The following is a 23235-nucleotide window of genomic DNA, read 5'->3' on the forward strand; positions in this document are numbered from 1 at the left end:
ATGTATACTTAAAGATGCTTTATATATGAATGTGGATTAGACATACCCTAACAAAGTGAACATGCATGCACAGGAATTAAGACAGTGTTGTATGAAGTAGGTATTTTATTTACTACTTCACAGGCTTGAATACGCTTATGAAAGGCAAAATTAAAACGAATACTTTTACTTTCTTTAGTTTAGGCACATTACAGAAAGCCCAGGCTATCAGTAAAGAAATAAAAAGACACTGATGGGCCCTGCACGGACATCAAAGTAAGAATTGGGTGATTCTCAGGTACTAGACCTCTTTCAATCCCAAACTGCATGAATCATAAAAAAAAGTGTACAAAAACAAACAATTTGAGCATGAGGGCATCATTTTCTTTCTAGAAACCCGGGTCAGTCAAAGCGGCTGCAAGTTCAATGTAGGTGAATGCTTGGGAATGAGAGTAGTAGTAATGCAGCATGGAATCCGGATGTATACGGGACGCTAAAAAAAACTTCTTGCGGGTGTGTGATCCCACTCATCCTTGCGCTTACCTTTATCGCACTTACCTCAATCACATTATACCTTATGGCTTGGGTGTGTCTCAGAGGTCAAACTCCGAGCACCAATACTGACTACATCATCATCATCGAGAAAAGTAACAGGCAAAGTTTGTATACGCGCAACCACTGAAGGCACCTCAACATTCATCCAAACACTCCGAGGCATCCCCTCCTGTAAAGCCAAAACACATAATGACGTTTGCATTTAGACGAAAGCACATCGGCAGTGAAACTTAGACCCTCGAAAACGCATGATGGCAGTGGTCTAACTTATTAAATATGGGCTATTCTCTGCCTCCTGCGGGCTGGCGGACCAAAATCTGGGAACTTTGACAAGACAGTGCCGCAATACAAAAGTGATCCTTGCCGACATGAATCAAAATACAACGATGCAATTGATTTGACATAAGAGCGGCGCGACTGACCTTCGACTGCACCGGACTGGCTTGTAACGCCCGAACGGAATCGTCATGTGCAATATCTGTCTGGAATGTAACAAAAAGAAAACGGCTACATCTGCCATCTCACCGGCTACGGCTTCCTGATGCCTTTCCCTACCAAAAAGAAAAGTTACATACGAGGTCCATAATATTTCCGTAAGCGCAAAGAGAGAGAGAGAGTGAGACGTTGAAAAACAGTCACGGAGCCCTCGTGTTTTACACATATACACAAAAAGGAAACGGAAAGCTCACATTATGAATGCTTAAATAATTAGAATAATTAAAAACATGGGAGACGGGAGCTCTTTGAGAGCGTGTGGAGCGCCGCCATCAGCGCCAGGAATAAATACATTGAGTTCCTATACGGAGATGAGTAAACAAGCTGGAGCGGGAAACGGTTAGGAACTTTCGCTCTCTCAAAACGTCTTTCTTTTTCTACCTATTTGTGCAGCTACCGGTTTCCTCTCTGGTGTCGTGGTCCCATCCCTCTCCGACGTGGAGCAGGCTTGGGCTGACGGTTGGGGGGGGGTGTTGCGGGTCAGGGCTGTGTGAGCTGCCTGAAATGTAGGCCAAAGCGGTGCCGGGTGTTTCCATGGAAACACTCTTCACAGCAGTCAATGACATCATCAGTACGGGCAGAGGCGTGCGGATGAAAAGGGTGGGCAGGCAGCCGGGTGGGGGGGTTGTTGCGAGTTAGACGCGGTTCTCTCCGCCCACTCTGGTCCGCCGCATTATTCTGAAGGAGAGACAAAGACAAGAATCAGGGCTGTAAAGCTCGGGACTGCCGCTCGCCATGCGCACCTTCGGTTCTGCGGGTCCATGTGGTCCAGCAGCGGCTCCTGCGACACCCTGAAGTCGTCGAGGGGTGACTGGTAGCGGGAGTCGAAAGAGCCCTCCCGGCCCCTGTAGGAGGCCACGGCCTGGCCCGGCGAATGGGGCACGGGGGAGACATTAGAGGACGTGGACGAGACCGAGACACGATCCCCTAAACGCTCCCGCCCGGTTTGGGCTGTGGTGGAGATGGACGAGGCAACGGAGAACGGGCACACGATATCGCCGTTTTCATTCTGGAGGTGAAAAAGGCAGGCTTTAGGGTGAAATCCAGGCCACGAGTGGTTAAAAACAACTAAAGCGAATATTCGTATTTCTACTTAATGTGTTTCATTTAGTATTTATTGTAACATGCATTAAATTCTTACTCTTCCTCTGACGATGTCCATGTGGACCAACAACGAGGCCAACTCCAGGTCCTCGTTGAAGCTGTTCTTCAGAGGGACTGAGCGATAACCTGGTAAAACAAAAAGACAACGTAAGGTAGCAGCTAAGGAAAATGAACGAGTGGCAGTCCTGCCAGACGTACCTGTCTTCAAGCTGTGAATGGGGAATGTGGCCTGAGCCAAGAAATTCTGATCGCTGAACATATCGATCTCGTAGACCACGAAGCGCAGGAAGGCGAAAGCCGAATTGCTAACAACGAACTGGAAAGGCTTTCTGGGCCATGTGGGATTCAGCCCGTTGTCGGCTAAAACAGGAAAAATTGTAGAGCAATGATGCACTCAGCTTTGTTTAAGAGATAACAACACAAAGTATGACAGCAAAAAACGAATCGATAATTCTATTGGTTACACTTTTTTTTGTTATTTTTATATTGTTGGTACTACATTCTCAGTTTAAAGAAAAACGGGTACATTTTTGTTGAAAGAATATATACAAATTATTGACAATTTATATCAGTACTTTTGCTTATAGAGAACATTTTCCACTTGCAGCACTTTTTAAATTTTGATTAACATGATTTTTGTACTGCGATTTATTGTCGCATACTAAGAAGCTTTAACTAAAAATAAAAAATAAAAAAAATTGAGGGATGTATTCCTTTTGGCGTAATTTTTAATTAAAACATGCCAAAAGCAGCGTAATATTTATTACAAATATAGCATCCATATACCTACAGCAATGCTGTATGGATACATTGCTACTTTTGACAAGCTTAATATCAGCACATTCCTTGTCATTGTTTGTTGCGATCAAAACTTCAGTGCAGTCGAATATCAAAATGACTTGGCCTAAGTAGCCAAGAAGAAAAATATTTTTTCCTTACCTTCCGAGTCTGTTTTTTGCTTGACGCTGTCATACTCTGCTCCGCACACCTCAATCTCGATGAGAGGGCAAACGATGCCACGTCCATGTTTGGGGAGGTGCCTTGCACCTAATACCTTTAAAAAGGAGAGAGCAGTAGCTAAGTACATTTTGTTTACAGACAGTTAAAGCATCTTCACCTTCTGGTTTCAACTTTAGCACTCCACATAAAAAAATACAAGGTCAATAATTTGGGTAAAATATTCATAGAGTTCAGTTCTCTGTATGCTCTTGTAATGCTAGTGAATGTTTCAATTCATTCATTCGTTAATTAAGCCCAAAGGCGTACCTCAATCTGAAGGGTGACTTCCTCCAGTCCCCGCAGTGTGTGCCTGTCAAAGGGATCAAAGTTGTCGTCTCTCATAATGGGGGGCTGGAGGACATAGCCGCTCCTTCCATTCAACATGAACAAGGCCTGGTTCATCTGCATTGGCTTGTCTGGACCAGAAAGTGGCAGGTTAAAAACTGGCTCTGATAAATCCTTTTTACATTTTTCCAAAAAAAAAGGGGCCTACATACCCGCTGTCTGGAAATTTAGCGCCACGAGCTGCGAGCCACAGAGCCACATGGGCAGAGGGTCGTAGTTTGAGGAGTCTAGTCTTTGGCCTCGTGGGTAGATTCTGGAGAGCTGTAGTCGATTGTAGTGCAGGAACTTCTTCCCCTTGATTTTATTGACGTACTTCTCGGCCTTGGTCTCGGGAAAAGACGACATGTCCCGGAAGCAGGCACGCTCCGTGCCAATTTCTACAGGATCCAGTGAAACAAGAACAGATTTTACTCACCTGGAATGGTGTCGCCTGTCGTGAAAAGTGGAAAAACTACCAGCAACTGACCTAATGGTTTCAGATACAAAGTAAGGCCTAATTCATCGCCAAGAAAGTAACATCTTACACGTTTTATTTGGGGAAAACGATGCACAAGGCTCTAAGCTAAATTCACTTCCTCCCTAAAATACAAGATCCTCAGCTTTATAGTCATTTACATTTGGAACTAAATTACATTCTCAACAGAAATGAAGATTTTCCTTTCAGCAATTGCTTTGGTGCCATGACCTCTCAAAAAGATCACAAATGTACATTGGAGAACCAACCGTGAGCAAGTAAATTCTTCAAAAAATCATGTAAGATATTTTTCAAAAGGAAAAAAAACAAGTAGGAGCATTTTTAAAATATCAATGGAGTTTAAGTTGCATCAACTTACTGTCTTCATCAAAGGGAACGGGTCTACAGTAAACAACCAGGTCAGATAACTCCAGTGCAATCTTCTTCCTCCTCTCCATCATCTTTCCCTCCTCCAGCTGTGCAAAGAGACATAGGATGAACACAAATCTAAACGTCTAAAGCAAAATGTACTACATGTCAGTATAAAACCAGAAATTAACCAAATATTTATGGACTTGACTGTGCATTGCTAAAAGAGCAGTCCATCAAGGTGAGGGTTTTTCCCCACAGTTTGGTGACACAAACCTTGGCTTCCGAGGTCATGGTGACGTCACGGATCTTGTGTACCCATTCCTTTAATTCCTCCTGGCTGCTGGCAGCAACTTCCAGCACCGGGCCCGTCCGCATGGCCGTGGTGGGCACAAGAGAGAAAACATGCGGCCTGCTTCCTTTCCCCTCAGGCCGCACAACTGTGTTGGGTACAGACAGAACAAGAAGTCAAGAACATTCCTAGTTTTCTCTTTTTTTATATATACACGTTTTTATAAGCACACATACACACACATACAAGGCAAAATGTCACACTACAGGAGTTATTCATGGTTTCAGTTTCTTATTAAAATCACAAAGTTTTGTTGCGTTAGAAATTAGAAAGTCTTCCATTGAAATTTGCTCATTTTCAAATTCTGAAGTCACAATTGATCATTTTTATTCATTATATTTATTATAAAGGAGACATATGTAAGAAATGCTCTCCTTTCATTCATGAAACGGCAATAATATTTCAATTTTTTATTTAATTTATGCAAATACGTCTACTACCTGGTTATTAATGGTAAGGGCTAGATTCTCTAATTTTAAAAGTAGATTGTCAGTCTGTAGAAGGTGTTTTGATAAACTCTTACAAATGATTACGTCTACCACTTGACCAAATGTATTTTTTTAAATCAAGCAATTTGTGCACTTTAAGACTTCTAATTTACTACCCAACATGTGAAGATGAATACTGGCACTAGAGGGAGACAAATTTCAATCAAGGGTAACAGCTAACAGCTAATTTTTTGAGGAGGAATAACAGTCCTGCAAAGAGCAGCTCTCTACCTCTCTGGAGGGTTTGGATGATTTATAGTGGGCGGGGTGGGGGGGGGGTGCTTGACACTCACCAATCTGGCAGGAGGAGACGTCGACACTTCCTCTTAACAGATCTCCCAGGGGACTGTTTTCTGTCATCTCCTGCTGGACAGGGGAGAAGAGCACAAGTGAATCGAGTGACGCTGAGGAAGCAAGAGATGCCGTGTGGATTTGATCCTCACACTTCTGTCTGGCTCTGCAGCTGACGGACTGATCTCTTCAACATAGTTTGCGGGAAACCACAGCTGCTTCTTCCCCCCACAGTCTCCCTTCCACCTGAGCAAAGTGAACATTGAGAGAATACTTTTATAATCAACGGACTACCAACATTAACTAAAATAATGCAGCCAAGGTCCAAATCCCTGTGACTTGCTAAATTCTATTTACCAAAAATAGAAAATAAAAAAAAAGAGAGAGATGCTTTCACAATGAATGTCAAACTCACCACCCTCCTTCCTGTTTGTCCACATTAGAAATGGTAGCATTTTTAGTGAAGGAGAGTTCGTCATCTCTTTGGGCTTTATACTCATACATTGCTCTTACTGTGCACTGAAAATGAAAAAAAAGAATGTCATGGGGTATACAAACTCATCAGAAAAGACAATAAATGAAATTGGACATTAAAATAAATACCATATTCCAATTATTTTTCAAGAATTGCTTTTCGAAGGCAGTCCCCAGTCCTTTTGAAGGACTTTGCTATATATAAGAAAAGCATAAAAACCTGACAGGGGCCAATCATAGCTAACTATGGGCAGTAGGCAGTTAAAACCCAGCCAATCACAGCATTAATTAAGTCGTTTTTCTCACTAGTTCTAAGCCTGTGACTCTTAACTCGACTACTAGTCAGCTGCAAAATAATTACAATTTTGTATCTGTGAAGAAAAAACTGGTTGAGACAACCTTTAAGGAGGATTGGAAGAGTTACCTTAAAGGTAGGCATTTGATTGGCTTCCACATAAAATCCAGGATTTCGGCCTTCATACAGTGACCCATAGTCAGGCTCCTGTCAAAAAAAAAAAACATCTCTTATCTACACTGTCATAGACATTCAATATTAAGGAGCCATGCAGCAATTGAATTGAATTTTAATCATTGGGGTCAAAGATCAAAGTGATACTCACAGCAGTACCAATTTTTTCCAGTGTGTCCTCATTAATGGGATATCGCAGCTTCATTTTGCGATATAGAGGGTGCCTTTCATAGTAGCTGATAAGATCTACAAGGCTGTCAAACTCTGAAGTGCCCAGCACCACCGTTTGACCTTCCTGTTGTACACGACAGTGCTTAATCTTGCCCTCGGCCCTGCATAGCAAGCGTAAAAATACAATAAATGACTGTCATGTGATAGAAGCAATATCAATATAGATGGCGCCGTCATGCGGAAGCCAGTGGCAGTAGCTCTGTCCACTCTTATTTTTCTGAGTTTTTCGTGTTTTACAGCCCTTTTATCTTTTTTAAATTACATTTTAATATTTCTTAATACATTCCTTTTTGCGTTAATGTTTTTACAACTTTTTGTGTTCTGTTAGGCTAGCTTCTTTCTGCTTTCTGCTACTTCTTTTTTTGGAACCATTCAGCCATGCCTACGCTGTCATACACATGGGACTAGCTGTTACAATACACAGCAGAAGAAGCAACACCTCAATACCGCTGGAAATTCGGTGCGGGACAAAAGTGCCGGGAGAAGAAGCAACGCTTCAGACCAACTATTCCATCATGGGATAAGATGAAAGAGCTGTCGGCGCGTACCAGGCCGGAAACGGAGTCGAGGAGTTCTACTCCAGACTACTGCGGAACTGTGCGGATACGCTTGGAAGAGTGACTCTGCATATTCTCTACCTCACTCCCACTCTGCAGAAGTTCCAGTTTTATCCAAGGCTGTATCCGTTTTTGCTAGCGCAACCAAGATGGCGCCGTTCAAGTAGCAGCTGGTGGCAGTAGGTCCATCAACTCTTGTTCGTGTTGTGTTTTTGCTGCTTTTCAGTCTTAATGATTCGATGATTCTTAATGATCCCATTTACTTTGTTTGCTTTGTACTTTGCGCTTTTGCTTTGTTGTTCTGCGGCCTTAGCGACTGTACTGTCTAACTTGTAACTATGTGTTTTTTTTCTTTTCTGTATCTGCATTCCCTTCTTGCTACTGTCACAATGAAATTTCCCAAATACGGGATGAATAAAGTTATCCAATCCAAATAGCTTATGATCAATTCATACAATAGCTCCAAAATGTACAATTACTACTTGCCTGAAGGAAATGGCAAATGAGTTGGATTCAGCCCTTTTCCTGACAAGGAAAGCACCATCTCTAGGAACTCTCATTAGCATGTTCTCAGCATGACTCCTTGATAGGTTTGCATGATACCACCTGGAAGAACAAACAAACAAAAAACACCACAAAATAGGCTATATTAGAACAGGTATGCTTTTTTCAGTTTTAACTAAATAGTCATTTTTTTGTGTTTGATTATAGATTATTCAAAGAAAGATTTGTCAGATTTCAGTGTAACTGCTTCTCTTTGGAAGCCTGCAAACGCATAATTCTCTCCACAGGTTTTTTAGATGAAAGACTGTCCAATATTGTCCAGAAAATCCAATGAGAGATGGAAGAAAGCAACAGAATATACTGTACATAGAGTTTGGAGCATTTGAAAAGCACCAAATTGATTAAATGGCGTGCCTTTGAAATACATGTAGGTTTTAAAAATGTGTCGTTCTCATTATGAAAATTAGTCTCACTCTTTGCTTTCATGGGCATTGGTTTGTGGCACAGGTTCAGTCAGCTTCATCTCAAATTCATTGCAGCGCAACGCCACCTGCTGGTAGTGGTTGATGAGGGCAAAAAGGGTGTCAAACACAAGATTGTCAGTCAGGTAGAATTTGGGGCTGCCGGCCTCTTGACGAGAATGAATGCGGCAGTGCTGCACTCGTCCCGAGCGCCTGGAAAAGAGATGGGATTGATGAAGGATAGAAAGAACATAGTCGCCACATGAATTGAGACACTCAATCAATTAATTGGGATTTGGAGACCTTAATAGCTTATAACACTAATTTAATGGTTCAAATTATGAATACAAATGTCTTATTTTACTCTGCTTTGGGCAAGCAGCTATTGTATACGAGTATCTTGTTAATTGCCAGACCAAGTTGCCATAAAGATGAACTAAAAACAAAAGTAATAATTAAACAAAAACATTTACAATTGCTTGTCAATCTTTTTTGGTTGCCATGTAATTATAAAAAGCCAAGACGTCAAGCCAAGGGTAATAATTTAATGTTATGGTACTTTTTTGTCAACAATACGTTCCAGTAAATGCAGAATTAGTTCCCGTGAATGACTGAATCATGTCAGTCCTCATTTGACATCCCTTAACTAACACAGTGTTAAAATGGCAAAATGTTTAAGTCAATTTAGTTAATTTAAAGTTCACCAATCACTATAGAATAGCGCAGAGAGACTTTTGACCGGGTCAAAAAAGTTTGATCGCTTTACTCTGAAACAGGAAGACTTGCATTGACTGCATTGACTTCCATTTATTTTGGGATGTGACGGAGTTCACAGAAACCACATGTAATTGTAATGCCAAGTATGGAACTTACCAGAAAGACAGTGTGTAATCTCCTACAAAGGTCTCACTCTCTCGAACCAGGAAGGAGCCATCTGGCGCTCCTGTCTCAAGGCAGTATTCCGACAGAAGTCGTTCCGCTATCTGTCGTCCATCCCGCCCTGCTCCCAACTTCCCATGAAACCACTTTTCTGTAACATGCTGATCCATCCCATTGGTGACCTTTTGAAGAGAAGAAAGGAGTAATCTCACAGCCAAAATACACTACTTACAGCAAGTATACTTGACGCCAGTGTTACAAAAGAGCACACACTGTCTGTCACACAGTTATGGAACAGAGGCCAAGTCTCTATTCACATCAAATGAGGCCAAAATTACCTCTCTATGTTCTTCCTCCTCATCATTCCCCTGATTATTCGAGGTCTCTTCTGAGTAGTAGATTTTACTGCTGGTCAAGACAAAGAAATGTGGGTACCACTCCTATGTACAGTGAGAGGGACAGGATATGAGAAGACATTATGAGAGTCACATGAATTATTCAGAACATCTATTTGCTGCACAGAAATGTGACCACCACCTAACCAGAAAAGCAGCTCAAAGATCTTTGGTTCTAAGCCAGATACGATATTTATCGATTCTAAAAAGTAAAAAAAAAAGTGTTGCATAGTGTTGTTCTCATAAAAATCAATAAAGAAAATGGAATCTTAGAATTACAGCCAACATTTAGACTATTAAGTAAGTAAAAAGACTCAACACAAACATAAGTTACACTAAAACCGATAAAGCTATGACAGCATGTGTTGTTTCACAAGGTTCTGTATTGGTTCCAAAATGACTTCTTAAGTTTGAATTATTTCTCCACAAACAAGATTTCTCTTAAGCCTGCTTTTTTTGCCTAATGTCATCTACAAAGAATTTAATAATAAAATAAAAGGTAATCAGTAAACAGTCACAATTTCTCTACAGTAAAATATATCCACAAACGATGAACATACTATAGAAAAATGTTCTTGAATATATACAAGTTAAGTTTGAGACTATTCAAAATGTTTTTACATGATTGATGGGATCCTCCAAATAGAGAATTCCATTTTTGATGGAGTTGCTGATGTCGTTTTCCGAGTAAGGAGTAGAGGTGGACACCTCCTCATAGGCACTGCCCTCTGCAAGTTTTTTATGCTGTTTCACAGAAAAGGAGAACATTGACATAAAAGTGAAATGAAGGCTGAAAAAAATATATATTAATAATATTGCAACTAAAAAAACATGGCTAAGTCATCCACATAAAAACAGAAAATAAAGCATTTGACTGTGCTAATTTGCCACAATAGAAAAGAGACGCACATGTGTCAATGTACACTATTGATTTTGAAAATGACATTGGAAGTTCCACCTTAATGAGGATCTTCTTCTTGAGCTGGTGAGGTGATGGCAGGCCATCTGCTGCAATATCCACTGCCTTGGTAAGCAACATGTCACCAAACAGTTTCTTAAAGTAAGTGGCCATATTCCTCTGCTGGACAATACTACAGTGGTCCTCAATGGACAGGATGATGGGAAAGCTGTTGGAGATATCACAAGTTAAAGCTGCAACTTCGCTTTACACTGCACTTGGTTCCATTTCTTATCTTATTTTCTCACACAGCACAATTTCCTCAGGTCACATTGTTTCTCCACACTTTTTGTGTGCAGCCTAATTATCTATGTTATGGAGGACGGCTGGAATAAGTAACCAAAAACTCTGAGAACTCACTCGGATGTAACAAATGCATGCTCTTTGATTGTGGTCAACACATCACAGAACTTGATCTTTGTTGTGAGAGTATGTCCGTGGTAAATGACTGGCATTCCATCAGGACCATCCCAGCAATCCACTGCAAAAAAGAAAGCAATGACAAAGGAAAAAAAAGACTAAAAGACAATCTAAAACAGTTGTCAAACATATGGCCCGCGGGCCAGATCCGGCCCGTCTGGTGTTTTGGTACGGCCGGGGGAAGAAAGCTGCATTGTATAAAAAAAAAAAGAATTTTCTTTAAAATTCGTATTTCTTGTATTATCAGCTAGGGGGCGCAGTGTTTTAGTACGTGCAGACAACATTAATTGACATATTTATGTTCTTATGTTATTCTCTTGTTCATAATATATTGTTCATAATGTAAAAGGAAAATTCAGTTAATAAACATTTTGATAATTTACTCATTCTTTGCACTAATTATTAGTATAGTGACTAATACAAAGGAAAAAAGTGGGCTTATTGTTAGTTATATGTCATTTTGCAATGAGTTTACTGGTTCAGCCCGCTTGATCTCAAATTAAGCTGTATTCGGCCCGCAGACCAAAGGGAGTCTGACACCCCGGATCTAAAACAACAACATTGCTTCAGTTTGAACTTATGCCACTTCTCGCTGCCGGAAAAAAAGTAACTAATGTTATGTTTACATATCTAAGAAACGTATAAACACTAGTACAAAGCAAAGAAACCTGCTTGACTGGCTCACATATGACGTAATGTAGTTCATGTGAAACTGCTGTGTGCGCTACTGTCAAAGTAATACAGAAGGACACTGTGTTTACTCACATTCAATGCAGCGGCAACCCATCCTTAGACATCGAGCATACGCCTCCAGAGACGACTCACTGGAAAACTGGTCACCTGTCAAGTACCTAAAAATAGGCAGTTGAAAGAGACACAGCATACCATGCTTAATTATACCGGCATGACTGACGTAAAAATTTCAAGTATCTTGATTGTTGGCCTGTGCACGTACATTTTTTTTTAACCTCAATCAAAGTCACATCGGAAGTTACCTCTTTAAAATGAGTATTGTTTGGCAACAAGAACAGAAGGGTGACATTTTGACAGCAATCCACACTTTTGAATTGAAGGAAAATGCTAAATATACTGTAACTTGATTTTGCTTCTTCAATACTCTGCTTTTATCAGATTGGAAATATTAATTCAAAAGCTCTTATGTAGTAAGTTTAGGTTTCACACTGAATGCCAGACTTTTGTGTTCCCAAGACTCAACAACTTGTAAAGACAAAATCGTGTTGGATTCTCACGTGTTATGTGAAGAGGAAATCCAGTAATGGGATAAAGGGTTGTTCATATTTTCTGGACATACTTGGTCCAATGAAGAATCCCAGATGGTGTTCTCTTTGGAAAATAAGTACGTCAGGAACTAGAGAGGTGAGACCAAAGCAAAATATATATATATATATATTATTCATTTAATATTAATCAGAAAATTTCCTATTTTGAAAAAAAATGTTGTGAATTACTTTTTTTGCACAATGTTTCACATATAATCCAGAAATTAAATGCTCTCAACATTTTAAAATCCAAGATGCTTATCCACATTGACAGGTGTGCTATTTATTGGTCACGTGCATGTTTTATTCATCAAGTGATTTTATATCATGCTTTACCAATCTATTGCCTGTAGTGTAGTAATTTTATCATAAGAGAATCTGGATGCAATTAAGCACCATTAAGAAGTAGGTGTGACATGGGCAAAATGTGAAAGGCTCATGTTCTTGACAGCTTACTTTTCTTCCTTTTATAAAATGCCATTACCAGTAATCAAAACTAGGCAATTTTTTGACCTACATTCTCTGTTTACATTTCAAAAGGCAAACATGAATTCGGTTTGAAAACAGTGCCTTTTGTCAATACGTTTTCAGGTTGTTGTTTTTTTGCATATATAGTAGTTAAAAGAGGCAAGTTAATTGACGATCATCAACTCCTCATGCAAAAAAATAGGGAAGTAGGAAATGCACCAAATAGGAAATGCACCAAGTGTAAAAAAAAGCATTATAATTACTAGTTTACATCTTATCAGCAGAACATAAAGGGTCATTTAAAATATTAAGAAAATGGAAAAAAACAAAACAAATATATATAAGCATGTGTACCTCATCTTGGAGAAGATAAGGCTGTTCTACTTCTCTAAGAGGATCTTTCAGGTAGCCAAACATATACTCCTGAACCTTGCTGCCATCTGTAGCCCACATATCCTGCATTTCCATAGAATGTGGAAAAACAAATAAATATATACAAGCATAGGACAACTCTGCAATAAAGCGGAAGATTAATACCATTTGAGAATCCAGGAGAAAGCTCTTAAAGTTCTCAAGGGAGATCCTCTGTTCTGGTCTGTCAATGATCCTGGTAGAGAAAATAATGCCTCAGTAAGCACATATGAGAAGTGGCTGAGAACTGTCGTCTTACTTTAGTTTTCACCTACCTCTGCAAAAATGGGATCTCCATCTGAATGGAGGAGGGAAAGTGAAAAAATAGAGTTATTTAAAAGGCTGAGTGAGTATTTGTACAAACTATAGTGTTATGTTAGGGTAGTAAATTGTTGCAGGAACTGAGGTCATCCCTTTATTTTAAATACAACACAGACTGCCTCCTCTTCATTTATGTGAGTGTATTATTGCGTGTCCTAATGGCCTTCACTAGTGAGGCTTGTGAGTTTAGGAACTAGATTGTATTGATCTTGTTGCCATTTGAGAACAGACAGATGGGGGAGGAAGCAAGCCTGGATAACGGCATCAGACCGTGGTGGGGGTGGAGTGTCAGGGGATGCATAAACTCAGACAGATGTGTCTGTAAAGAATAGGCACACCATGTGATGCCTCACATAAACTTACGTTCTTCTGAGCATCAAACATCAGGTTGCGATAGAGTTGAGAAAACTGGCTGAAGGACACTTCGCCATTCCTCAACTCAGAATCCTGAAAAACAAATATGAGACAACAAAGAGTGTCATCATCTTTCAACTGAGGAATTAGGCCAAATACAAATTGATCCTGATAGAGAAACTGAAGTATACTGTTAAACAATGAGGTTACCGGAAGTTTCTCTCGGAGGAACCTCATGTTGGGCACCCTGTAGTTGACCTGGCTCAGCATATTCTTCAAATCCTTACAGGATATCCTAGACATGAGCATAGGCTTGGTTTAAAAACTCAACCACAAAAATGAATGTGTACTTCTTATTAACAGAAATCATAGGCCAGAAACAACAAGCCCTTCAGCCTCAAATGGACTTCCTTCCTCAGATAGGAGTCTACGCAAGTTATGCACAGCCATTTTTCTGCTGTAGGAAAAGTTGTTCATGCATTTCTCTGAAGATACTTCCTTTAACTACACCTTACAACAAATAGTCTGGGTGTGGTTAATCTTTTTTTAACTTTACAGCTGGAATTCATGGTGGAGAAGGTCAAATCTTTATCTAAAACGAATTTGGTGCCATTCCTCCCAGGTCAAATGGATCGGACATCTATCTACCCATGACTGCCTAACTTCAATTTTACAGCAGAAGGATGAAAATGGATCAGCATCGATTGGACATAAATCCTCATCAATGGCACCAAAAGATGAAATATACTAATATATAAAAGAGAATGAAACTATTGAATGAGCAACTTACCTATCTTCTCTATTGCGGTCAACAGCATAAAATTGTTTCCGTAACCATCTATGAAGAGGAAATTCTGGATGTGAATTTTAAATGAGAACCAAGCTGTTCAATGCCAAATTTTGATTTCCTTACCTCTCTATTTGAAGTGGTGTTGGAGACCTTAGCGTGTCAGCCACGAGCCAGTTCAATCCCTTCACCCACATGGTCATTTCCTCATCGGACGTTGCTGTTATGTTCCCAAGCAATGAAATAATAGTCACTTTTACAACATTCCCATTTATAGAGTCCACGCATGCATGCATACCTGCTAAGCTAAGAGACTTAAGGCGAAACTCTGTCCCATACAGAATGACAAAGCAGTGAGCTTGGTCTAGCCTGGCTGCAGAGTCTTCCATGTAGCGCTCAAAGTCCCGGGACTTCTGCCCTGGTCGGATCTCTTTGATTTCTCGGATGTCAACTGGAGATAAGGTGCACACACGACATGGCGTACATAAGTGTGGCGAAAAATCCGTATAGCTACCAAACAAGACAGGCTACACAAAAATAGAGTGAATATTTATGAAAAATGTACAATGGACCTGTTTCAAACGCTCAACAGTCATTGTATCGGAAGTTATATATTTTTGAGCAACATCCTCCAGATTGAGGAAAAAGGGCTTACAATATGCAGCAGAGGGTTATATTAACAATTTAAAAAATAATAAAAACTTATTAGAATGCTATGTTTTCATAAAAATAAAGATAACATCACTTAGCTCAGTCAGATTGCACTGCGATCAAAGACATCAAGTTGACTTAACTTTCGTTAATGAAAGAGCTATACTTATTAGAGTTATATAAATGTAATATTCGCTAACAATAACTACACTATCCAGAGTTTTGAATTGGCAAGTTAGGCAAGACAGCTTGCAAATTAGCCTCTGTAACTCACTTCACAGTTTTGGATGTCCGCAGCGTACGTATTTGTGAACAAGTAGAGCACTTCAATGTGCTTAGTGGCATTTGGGATTGAGAGTCAAGATCAGCAAAAGGGCTTAGTGCCATTGAAGAAAGAGCAAAATGGACAATAGGATTTTAGTGTATTTCTAGTGTTGAAAACACAAAAGGAAATTATGATTGCAATTTAAAAAGTTAATTTAGTAAGCTGCGTGTACTTATCAAGTTTATATTTGATAATGTAGTTTACTGATCTTCAGTGATTAAAAAAAAAAAAAAACACAGTAGCTGTTTGCTTTCACCTGCCTCTGTGAACGGATACATTTTCACCAATTGGGCGGAAGTAGCACAAAGGCCTTGGCAGCCAGGGACCCTCTTGAAAAATGCAGAAAATTTCACGCTCTCTCTCTCTCTGTCTTTCCTTTGCTGTCTCTCTAACTCAAACACGCACATGTGCGCACCCACTCACACGAATCACACTTTTTTTTCAACTCTAGCCCCTCTTTCCTGCTCCTGCACCACACTTCCTGTGCTTTTGTCGCTAGACAGCACATCTGCTTAAATAAAAGGTGTACACGTTTTTATTTCTGAAGCATATAAAAACAAGAAAGATCTTCTCAATCTTATTTTTGCCAAGTTCAAACAGTAAATTATAAACAGCTTTCACTTTTTTATCTCGAAAATATTTTTGAACTGGAATCTTGATCACATGGTGACATAATGATGAAGCTTATTCTCACACAAAAAAAATCATAATAAGAAAGTAATGGATCAACCACACCTGCCTGAACCAACAGATGTCTCATTTGAATCATGTTTTCAACATAAGTGGCAACTAGAGTGAAAAGCGAGACAGGCTGACTTGTGTCAGTCGTTTGTGTCAAACCTTTCCGGGTCTACTAGTTGAGTAATTGTCAAAAATATGGAGTTGGCCTGAGGTAGAAGCTCATTAAATGAGATGAGAGGATGTACCCTGCAGCAGACTCCCACGCTTCCTTCAGCACTCCATCCTGCCTCCTACAAGCACTGCTAATGTCCACAAACAATGGGAACAACATTTACATTGATTAATCCCTATTTTTTTTCTACTACTTGCCATTGTTATGGTTAGGTCTAGCTTTAATTTACATACCACACAATGTTAACCACGGTGGTTACATTGTTTCTTTTTTTTAAAAATAATTTTATGCCGGAAGAAGATGGAAATTAGCCCTTGGCTACAATCTTAAATATATACATATATATTAACATGAAGACGTTCATTAATATGTGCTGTCCCTTAGTAAATAAATCCAAGTCAAACTCTGAACATGTAGTGTGCAAAGAAGAGGATCTTATTGGGGTTGTTGGTGTATTTTCCTTTCTTTACAAGCTAGATATTGAAGATCGGGATCCCACGAATTTGGGAGAAGTACTACACTGTTTGCTGTGGCTCAGAAATCCCATCTGCCTGTTTTGGCATGCTGTGATGTGTAACCAATCAAGTGTTAGACCTGACCATTATTTTTTGTGGGTGAGCAAGACAACAAAAATTATCCAATGACAATAATGCATTCAATGTCCATTTTTGTGTTCTTGCACCTCTAGGCTAGATTCAATTAGAACCCCCGGGAGAGAAGATTTGTTTTTTGTTTTTGTAATTTCAGTGAGCCTTCACTCAACACACACCTGAAATATCAAAGTTTCCATACAGAAGTGAGGCAAAGACAGTTACTGAACTATACGCCCCCATGTTTCACGTAACTTCCACTTGGGTGAAATGTTTCCAAACCAGGCAAGAAATGGCATGACATATGACGTGTGAGAGAAGAAAAAAAATGAGTATCTTTATAGCAAGTAAGAATAAAGCAACTGAAAATTGGTGTTCTTTGAGCATATGATTACGTTCATATTTCTATATCTGTGGGGAAAAAAAATCACTCGGGACTAAGCAAAGTTACATAAATTGGCATTAACATGATTCTAAAACCGAGTTTTTGAGTGCCATGATTAGACAAACCAGTGCTTATCTATTTCCATGGAACACATACGACACAAACAACATTACTTGTGTAAACAAATTTACCACAAAAGTAACCAGACCAACCAACTAATCCTCCAACTATGAGGAAATCTTTCAATATGTGGATGAAAACAACTGTAAAAAAAAAAAACATTTTTATACTCTTCATATCTCATTTAAGTGAAAACTAGCCAATACATTGGCTTTTATTTATTTGACTGAAACGAAACATGATGATGTAATAGTATGATGTAACAGAAGATGAATATGGGTATCCTCTAGTCGCTATACCAAAAATTCATGCAGTGCATAGAGTGTTCCATCTGTCAAAGTTATTTACAGGGCTTTCTGTCACAGCTTAGTGAACTGACTGGTCCAGTTAGTCTTGTATTGCGTGAGAAAAGCCAGAGACATACATACATCTGGTACATCTCAAATGTGCCCAATAAATTAATCATACCGATAGCACCTAGAGATAGTATAAGCATCTTTAAATGCCACACCTACAAGGTAGAATGGCATATCTGGAGATAAGAAAAATGCTTACAAACAAAGATATAAGAACAATAACTTAAGTTTACTCTTTGTGTGGGGATGGGTGTGTGCGTGCAAATGCAGATGTTTTAGATCTTCCTGAACAAAAGCAGCAAAAACTCACAGGCAGACACATACACTATATTTTGGCCAAAACACAAAGCAACCAGATTGGATACAAAGGGGCTTGATCCTTTACCTGTCTTAAAAATACTCAGGGAGGCATAACTTGTAATATAATATGCCAGATGCAGCATGGCCTTGGTAGGAGCCACTTGTTACTGGCCTAGCAACCAACTGCACACAAACAGATGTCTGGATATTTAAAGGAGCTATATTTAAGAAGCACTTGATTTGTCCATTATATGGGCCTTTTCTGAAAAAAAATAATTTAAAAACTGAAGTAAAGATTTTTTTTTTATAACTCAAATGAGGTATTTGTGTGCTTAGAGTGTGTCGTTGAGAATTAGTTCCTCTGCTGTCATTGAGGAACTCAGATGCCCCACTGTATACATTTATAAAACTTAGCTTTGTCGGCAGCTGAGATCTCTAATCAATCATCCATGCAACTGATATGTCTAACAGTCCATGTTTCGATTGAAATGGAAGCCTGGCAAGGTCTACTATCGACAACATTTTAGTATTTCCATGGGAAAAGCTCTACTTCTACCAAACTGAGTTTTTGGAACACTAACACAAAGCCTACGATGCATTTGCATTGAAGCACATGGTATATGAGCGTGGGAAGCGTAATTACATATACCTAGTAATGTGTTTATTAATTCAAATTTCACAAGCTTTTTAGGAACTAGTACAACCTCCATACATAATTTAATGTTGTGGACTTCCAACTTAAAATACATTTAACCACAAATTCCAGGACTGTTAAACATAAAGGGACAGTTGTTCTGGTGCCTTTAATACAATGTGGGGGTCACTTCACCTAACTAAAAACTCATGTTAAATAATTAAAAAAATAAAAGATTAAATGAAAAAACTCAAGACTTTTCGTTTTTGCAAATGAGACATCACATTATCTCTGCAGGAGTATCAAATTGCAGGCATGAACTCCATGTGTATGCGCTATTTGCTTTGAGGGAATAGGATACTATTGTGGAAGAAAAAAAAAAACATAACGTGCGTGCTCCTTTTTGGTGTGTGTGTGTGTGTGTGTGTGTGTGTGTGTGTGTGTGTGTGTGTGTGTGTGTGTGTGTGCCTTTGAATGTTGCATCCGGAGCAGAGTGCAGCTGTTCACAAGGTATCCTGCTCCGCCAGGCGTAGACTTACGAGTTAACGGCTTCAGTGAATTCCGTCAGTTAGGTGCACTCATGGCATCGTAGCCATGTACGTACTTCGGTAGGGTATTGCTTAGCCTTTTTTGCGCCATAGTGTGGTTTAATGTCACACAATATTTTCATGGACTCATCAGGTTCCAAGAATAAATACAACAAAATGAAATGACACAAAACCAACATAGAAACACCAGTGTGGTGTTTTTTGTGTCCAGCTCAAAAGTAATAAAACATAATCCATTAAAAGTATTTTTAGTGTGTCACCAATAAAAGAAATTGGCTCCTGATACCGACTTTGCTACCTGGCGATGTGGTACTACTATCTAGATACAAAGTTAGGTAGGGAACTTTTTCCAGTATAGATGATAATGCCAATGCCAGAGTTCATACGCATACAAATACTGGGTAGTTCTACCATTTAATATGTAGATTTATCTACCATTTAAAGAATAGACCCATCAATCGAAAATACATTTCGTACTGTTTGTTTTTTTTCCCTGCTTCAACGGCTTCAATGTTTTGAAAGTTCACCAAATCTGAGGTGGAATAGCATAACAGAAAATTTGTTTTGGTCCATAGTAATAAGAAAATATATTGAACTGAGACTAAATTTGAAATACAAGAGCTGAGCAAAGCAAACCCAAACTATGAGACGGTCAGGTGAAAAATTCCAGTTAAAACACAGCAAACCTACACAGATTTTAAAAATGGCATTCCATTGCAGCTATGAAATAAGTGCTTGCTAAGGAACGTTCAGCTTGCTCATTCATTCAAGAATCTCCAAACAATAGCAGCAAAATGTAGGTAAACAAGCAGGTTTGTAAGTTCTGGTATTGTGATCAGTTTTGAATCACATCCAAGCAAAACAATTATTAAAACAAAGAAGCAATGTATGACTAATTCCAATGGGAATAAGCCAAATTGGTTTGCCTTGTGTGATGTTTCAAATCTTTTTAGAATGATAATGCAAACAAGGAATGCCTCACTACTAATGACTTTGATGGGTTTGAATTATCAACACGTTCTGTAAGTAAAAGCCTGAGGAAATCATTTTAGATTGATATCATTATCAAAGAGAACAATCCAGGCATTATTGTATCAAGGTGTTTGTGTGTATAATAACAAAGAATGATTTTATTGGTTTAAAAACTGAGCCCAAAGTTAGTTGGGATAGACTCCAGCTTTGGAGTTATGCTGCCATATTGTTTCACTGTTGAATCGAGGTAATGTATGCAGGTTTTGACATCACCATTTTAGTTTTCTGACATGACTTGAGTGTATCAATGTGGGTACTCACTCTCGCCCTCTATTTTGTCTGTTCCTCGTGTCCAGATAATGGTCCTCGTTTCCAGCTTGACCTGGAAAGTCCTCCTCTCTGGCCTCTGAGATTTCTTGGAATAAAACAGTGTCAACACCGTGCCCAGCTCCAGGTCTCGGTAGAGGTTGTTCATCTCTGCATCATTGTCCATCCACGCGATGGGTCCGTTGGAAAAGAAGCCTGAGGTCCCAGCCATGTTCGCTTCCCCTGTTTGTTATCAGTTTCCTTTCAGAACAATATGCTCAGCCTAGGCTCATACAGGGATACCTACAAGAGTAGGAGGAGGGAGGCCCATGAAACAACAATCCTTCACGATCAGACCTCTGCATACTTGCAAACACATACGACGTCAGAAAGAACTGGCCAGACAGCATTCTTCATTAATTAGAACTACTATTTAAATTTGGCATGGTACTTTAAATGGAATTGGATTATCAAATAACCAAAAGTTAGTGACTTAACTCATTGGCTGCCATAACAAATGAGCACTAACTGCCCACCCCCCGAGGTTAAATACATTAAAGATCTAACGTTGTCAATAGCATGCAATGAGTTCAATATGATAAAAAAAAATATTTGACTGGTATTGGTTCTCTAGGCAAAATGTGTTGTATTTATCTGTTACTAATATATCCATTTATAATTTAATTTGAAAATCGATTGACAGATAAGAAATATGAATTCATGTTAAATGCAATTTAGAGAATCACACATACGATGAAAAAATAAAATCAGATCTAGTCATGAAGGCTATCGTTTTTATCGCTTATCACAAAATGTATTCTCTAACTTTCTCCACCACTACATTGTACCGTAGTTTTACAAGATTGGGGGTCTTGAGCGGTTTATACAAAACAAGCGTCCGCACCCACGATCCAATACGATTCGGGGCAAACTAAAGCAAGATAGCCAATTTGGGGGAGCCACTTGGCGGCCCAAGGTGGGAAGCAACCAGCCGAGTGGGATAACAAGAAACGTCTGGCTATTTCCTCAGCGAGAGCTAGCACGCGCTGGGCCACAGACATGGTGCCCTGGAGCTTTTCAGTCCCTCAAATGTGGTCGAGTGGAGATCGGACTAGCTCCTCCACCCCGTCTTGACATCCCTGACATTTATGTTCGTCAAGAGGAAAAATCGGAGGGAATTACACGTCGCAGTAGCAGTTCTACTGTGGCCCACTTACCGTCGCAATCTCGGCCTGACCGCACATCTCTCACGGCTGCTGGAGCTCTCTCTCTCTCTCACTCTCTCTCTCACACTCGCTCTCTGCCGCTTGTTGCCTTTCCTTATTTTTCCGGGATTCAAATAGAGTCAAGAGCACGGGTAGTCTCAAGAATACGTCCAGTTTTGTCGTCTTTCCTCTGGCTAGTGTCCATTGAGAGGGAGGGGCAGACTACGCGAGTCGTGGCAAAGGTACGCAAGTCTTGTCTTTCACTCAAGTCGGAGACTGCCAGTTTCAGCCCAACGCATTCTCCTCCCAGCGACCACCAGCAACGTCAAAACAGAAAAACAGAACACTACCTTTTTCCGGTATTTTTTCACAATAAAAGCGCAGCCATCAAGTCTACGGTTCCCTAACATTTGGACCGCTATATACTAGTATGTTGCTTAGATGGAAACAAAACACTACCTTTTCTGGTAATTCTTTTCACAGTAAGAGCGATCCTATCAAGATTACGGTTCTCTGGCGTTTGGGTTATTCGCTTACTGTTGTTCAGATGGTTAGGTCATTCATTCCTTCGTTTTTCTGAAGCGCTTTTTCCACATTAGGCTCGCGGGGGGTGCTGCAGCCCAGCTGACTCCGGGCCAACCATTCACGCCCAAATTCATACCAAAAGGAAATTCAGTGTCCAATACGCCTACTATGCATGTTTTTGGGATGTGGGGGGAAACTGGAGTACCCAGAGGAAACCCATGCAAGAACATGCAAACTCCATACAGGTGGACTGACCTGGATTTGAACCTAATACCCCAGAGCTGTGAGGCCACAGGGCTTGAGGGGGTCTATGAACCCTATCCCAGTGATGTCATTAATTGACCGGTGCACTTTTAGTTTTTACGTTTTTAAAAATATAATGTGATATCTTTTCTTACACTGAGCAAGGACATTCATGGCAATCCAGATATAAAAGACAATCAGATAAACTATCTGTACTGGCACGCAGATGCAAAATTAGTATCTTTTTATTCCCTTATCTTATTTTATCTCTTCTTTGTAATCAAATTGTTTTACAAAGTACGTACTTAAATCAATGGAGTCCCAAAAAATACTTAAGTAAAAGCAGATTTTAACCAATTTCTCAAAAAAATACAAGTTACAAAAATAATAATAAGAATGGCTTCTTGTCTTATTACACCTTGCAATTTGATAAGGTAGAGCATCTCGCAGGATAAGCGGAAGAGAAACGAATGAATGAAAAAATAATGAAGTTACCGACATTAAACTTGTTATACTTTATCATGTCCTGACCTGTCTTTTACATAGTTCACATATGCTTAGCTGCATTACATAGTATAGTTCCCCATGCACTACCCTGAAAGGTGAAAGCCTGATAACCAGACAATACACAGAACATTCCTTTTTTCCATTGTACTATAGGAGGAGGTTCTCCATAAATAGCAGTAGGCCATCGGTAAGGGAGTGTGCAACACCTGACCCTGCAAACACCAAACAGGCAGCTCTACGCCGACTTCCTACATGGAGGAAGAAACAAAATGTTGCGCACCATGTAGTGATGATAAATCAAAACAAATGTTCAAC

General features: G+C 39.6%; 1 protein-coding gene across 2 annotated transcripts; it reads right to left on the reverse strand.

Moving 5' to 3' along the window:
* Window positions 1-87: 87 nt before the first annotated feature.
* Window positions 88-21989, reverse strand: plcg1 (phospholipase C, gamma 1). 2 transcript variants are annotated; one of them, XM_077737126.1, is made up of 33 exons: window positions 21658-21989; window positions 20456-20743; window positions 14699-14851; window positions 14527-14620; window positions 14404-14451; window positions 13824-13908; window positions 13623-13706; window positions 13214-13236; window positions 13065-13134; window positions 12882-12983; window positions 12030-12148; window positions 11545-11630; window positions 10720-10840; window positions 10360-10528; window positions 10023-10145; window positions 9345-9446; window positions 9001-9188; window positions 8140-8340; window positions 7649-7768; window positions 6526-6706; window positions 6330-6407; window positions 5847-5950; window positions 5584-5677; window positions 5434-5503; window positions 4577-4740; window positions 4311-4407; window positions 3630-3854; window positions 3400-3548; window positions 3073-3187; window positions 2332-2493; window positions 2171-2259; window positions 1773-2038; window positions 88-1707 (listed from the first exon to the last, which is right to left on the reverse strand). In XM_077737126.1, exons 2-33 carry the CDS (start codon window positions 20670-20672, stop codon window positions 1665-1667), a joined length of 3942 nt encoding a protein of 1313 aa, XP_077593252.1. In that variant the 5' UTR covers window positions 20673-20743; window positions 21658-21989; the 3' UTR covers window positions 88-1664. The 2 variants fall into 2 exon arrangements, with proteins under 2 accessions (XP_077593252.1, XP_077593175.1); XM_077737049.1 differs by having other exon boundaries at window positions 5434-5506.
* Between the last annotated feature and the right edge of the window lie 1246 nt (window positions 21990-23235).

Source organism: Stigmatopora nigra, chromosome 1, assembly GCF_051989575.1.
Source record: "Stigmatopora nigra isolate UIUO_SnigA chromosome 1, RoL_Snig_1.1, whole genome shotgun sequence".
Classification (NCBI taxonomy): domain Eukaryota; kingdom Metazoa; phylum Chordata; class Actinopteri; order Syngnathiformes; family Syngnathidae; genus Stigmatopora; species Stigmatopora nigra.

Excerpts from the sequence above, each read along its gene's own strand:
- plcg1 (XM_077737049.1), bottom strand. The coding sequence starts at position 20,672 with ATGGCTGGGACCTCAGGCTTCTTTTCCAACGGACCCATCGCGTGGATG. Across the intron at positions 14,452-14,526 it reads ACACCACTTCAAATAGAGAG|ATGGTTACGGAAACAATTTT; the intron begins GTAAGGAAATCA and ends TCCTCTTCATAG. Across the intron at positions 2,260-2,331 it reads CATTCACAGCTTGAAGACAG|GTTATCGCTCAGTCCCTCTG; the intron begins GTACGTCTGGCA and ends TTGTTTTACCAG.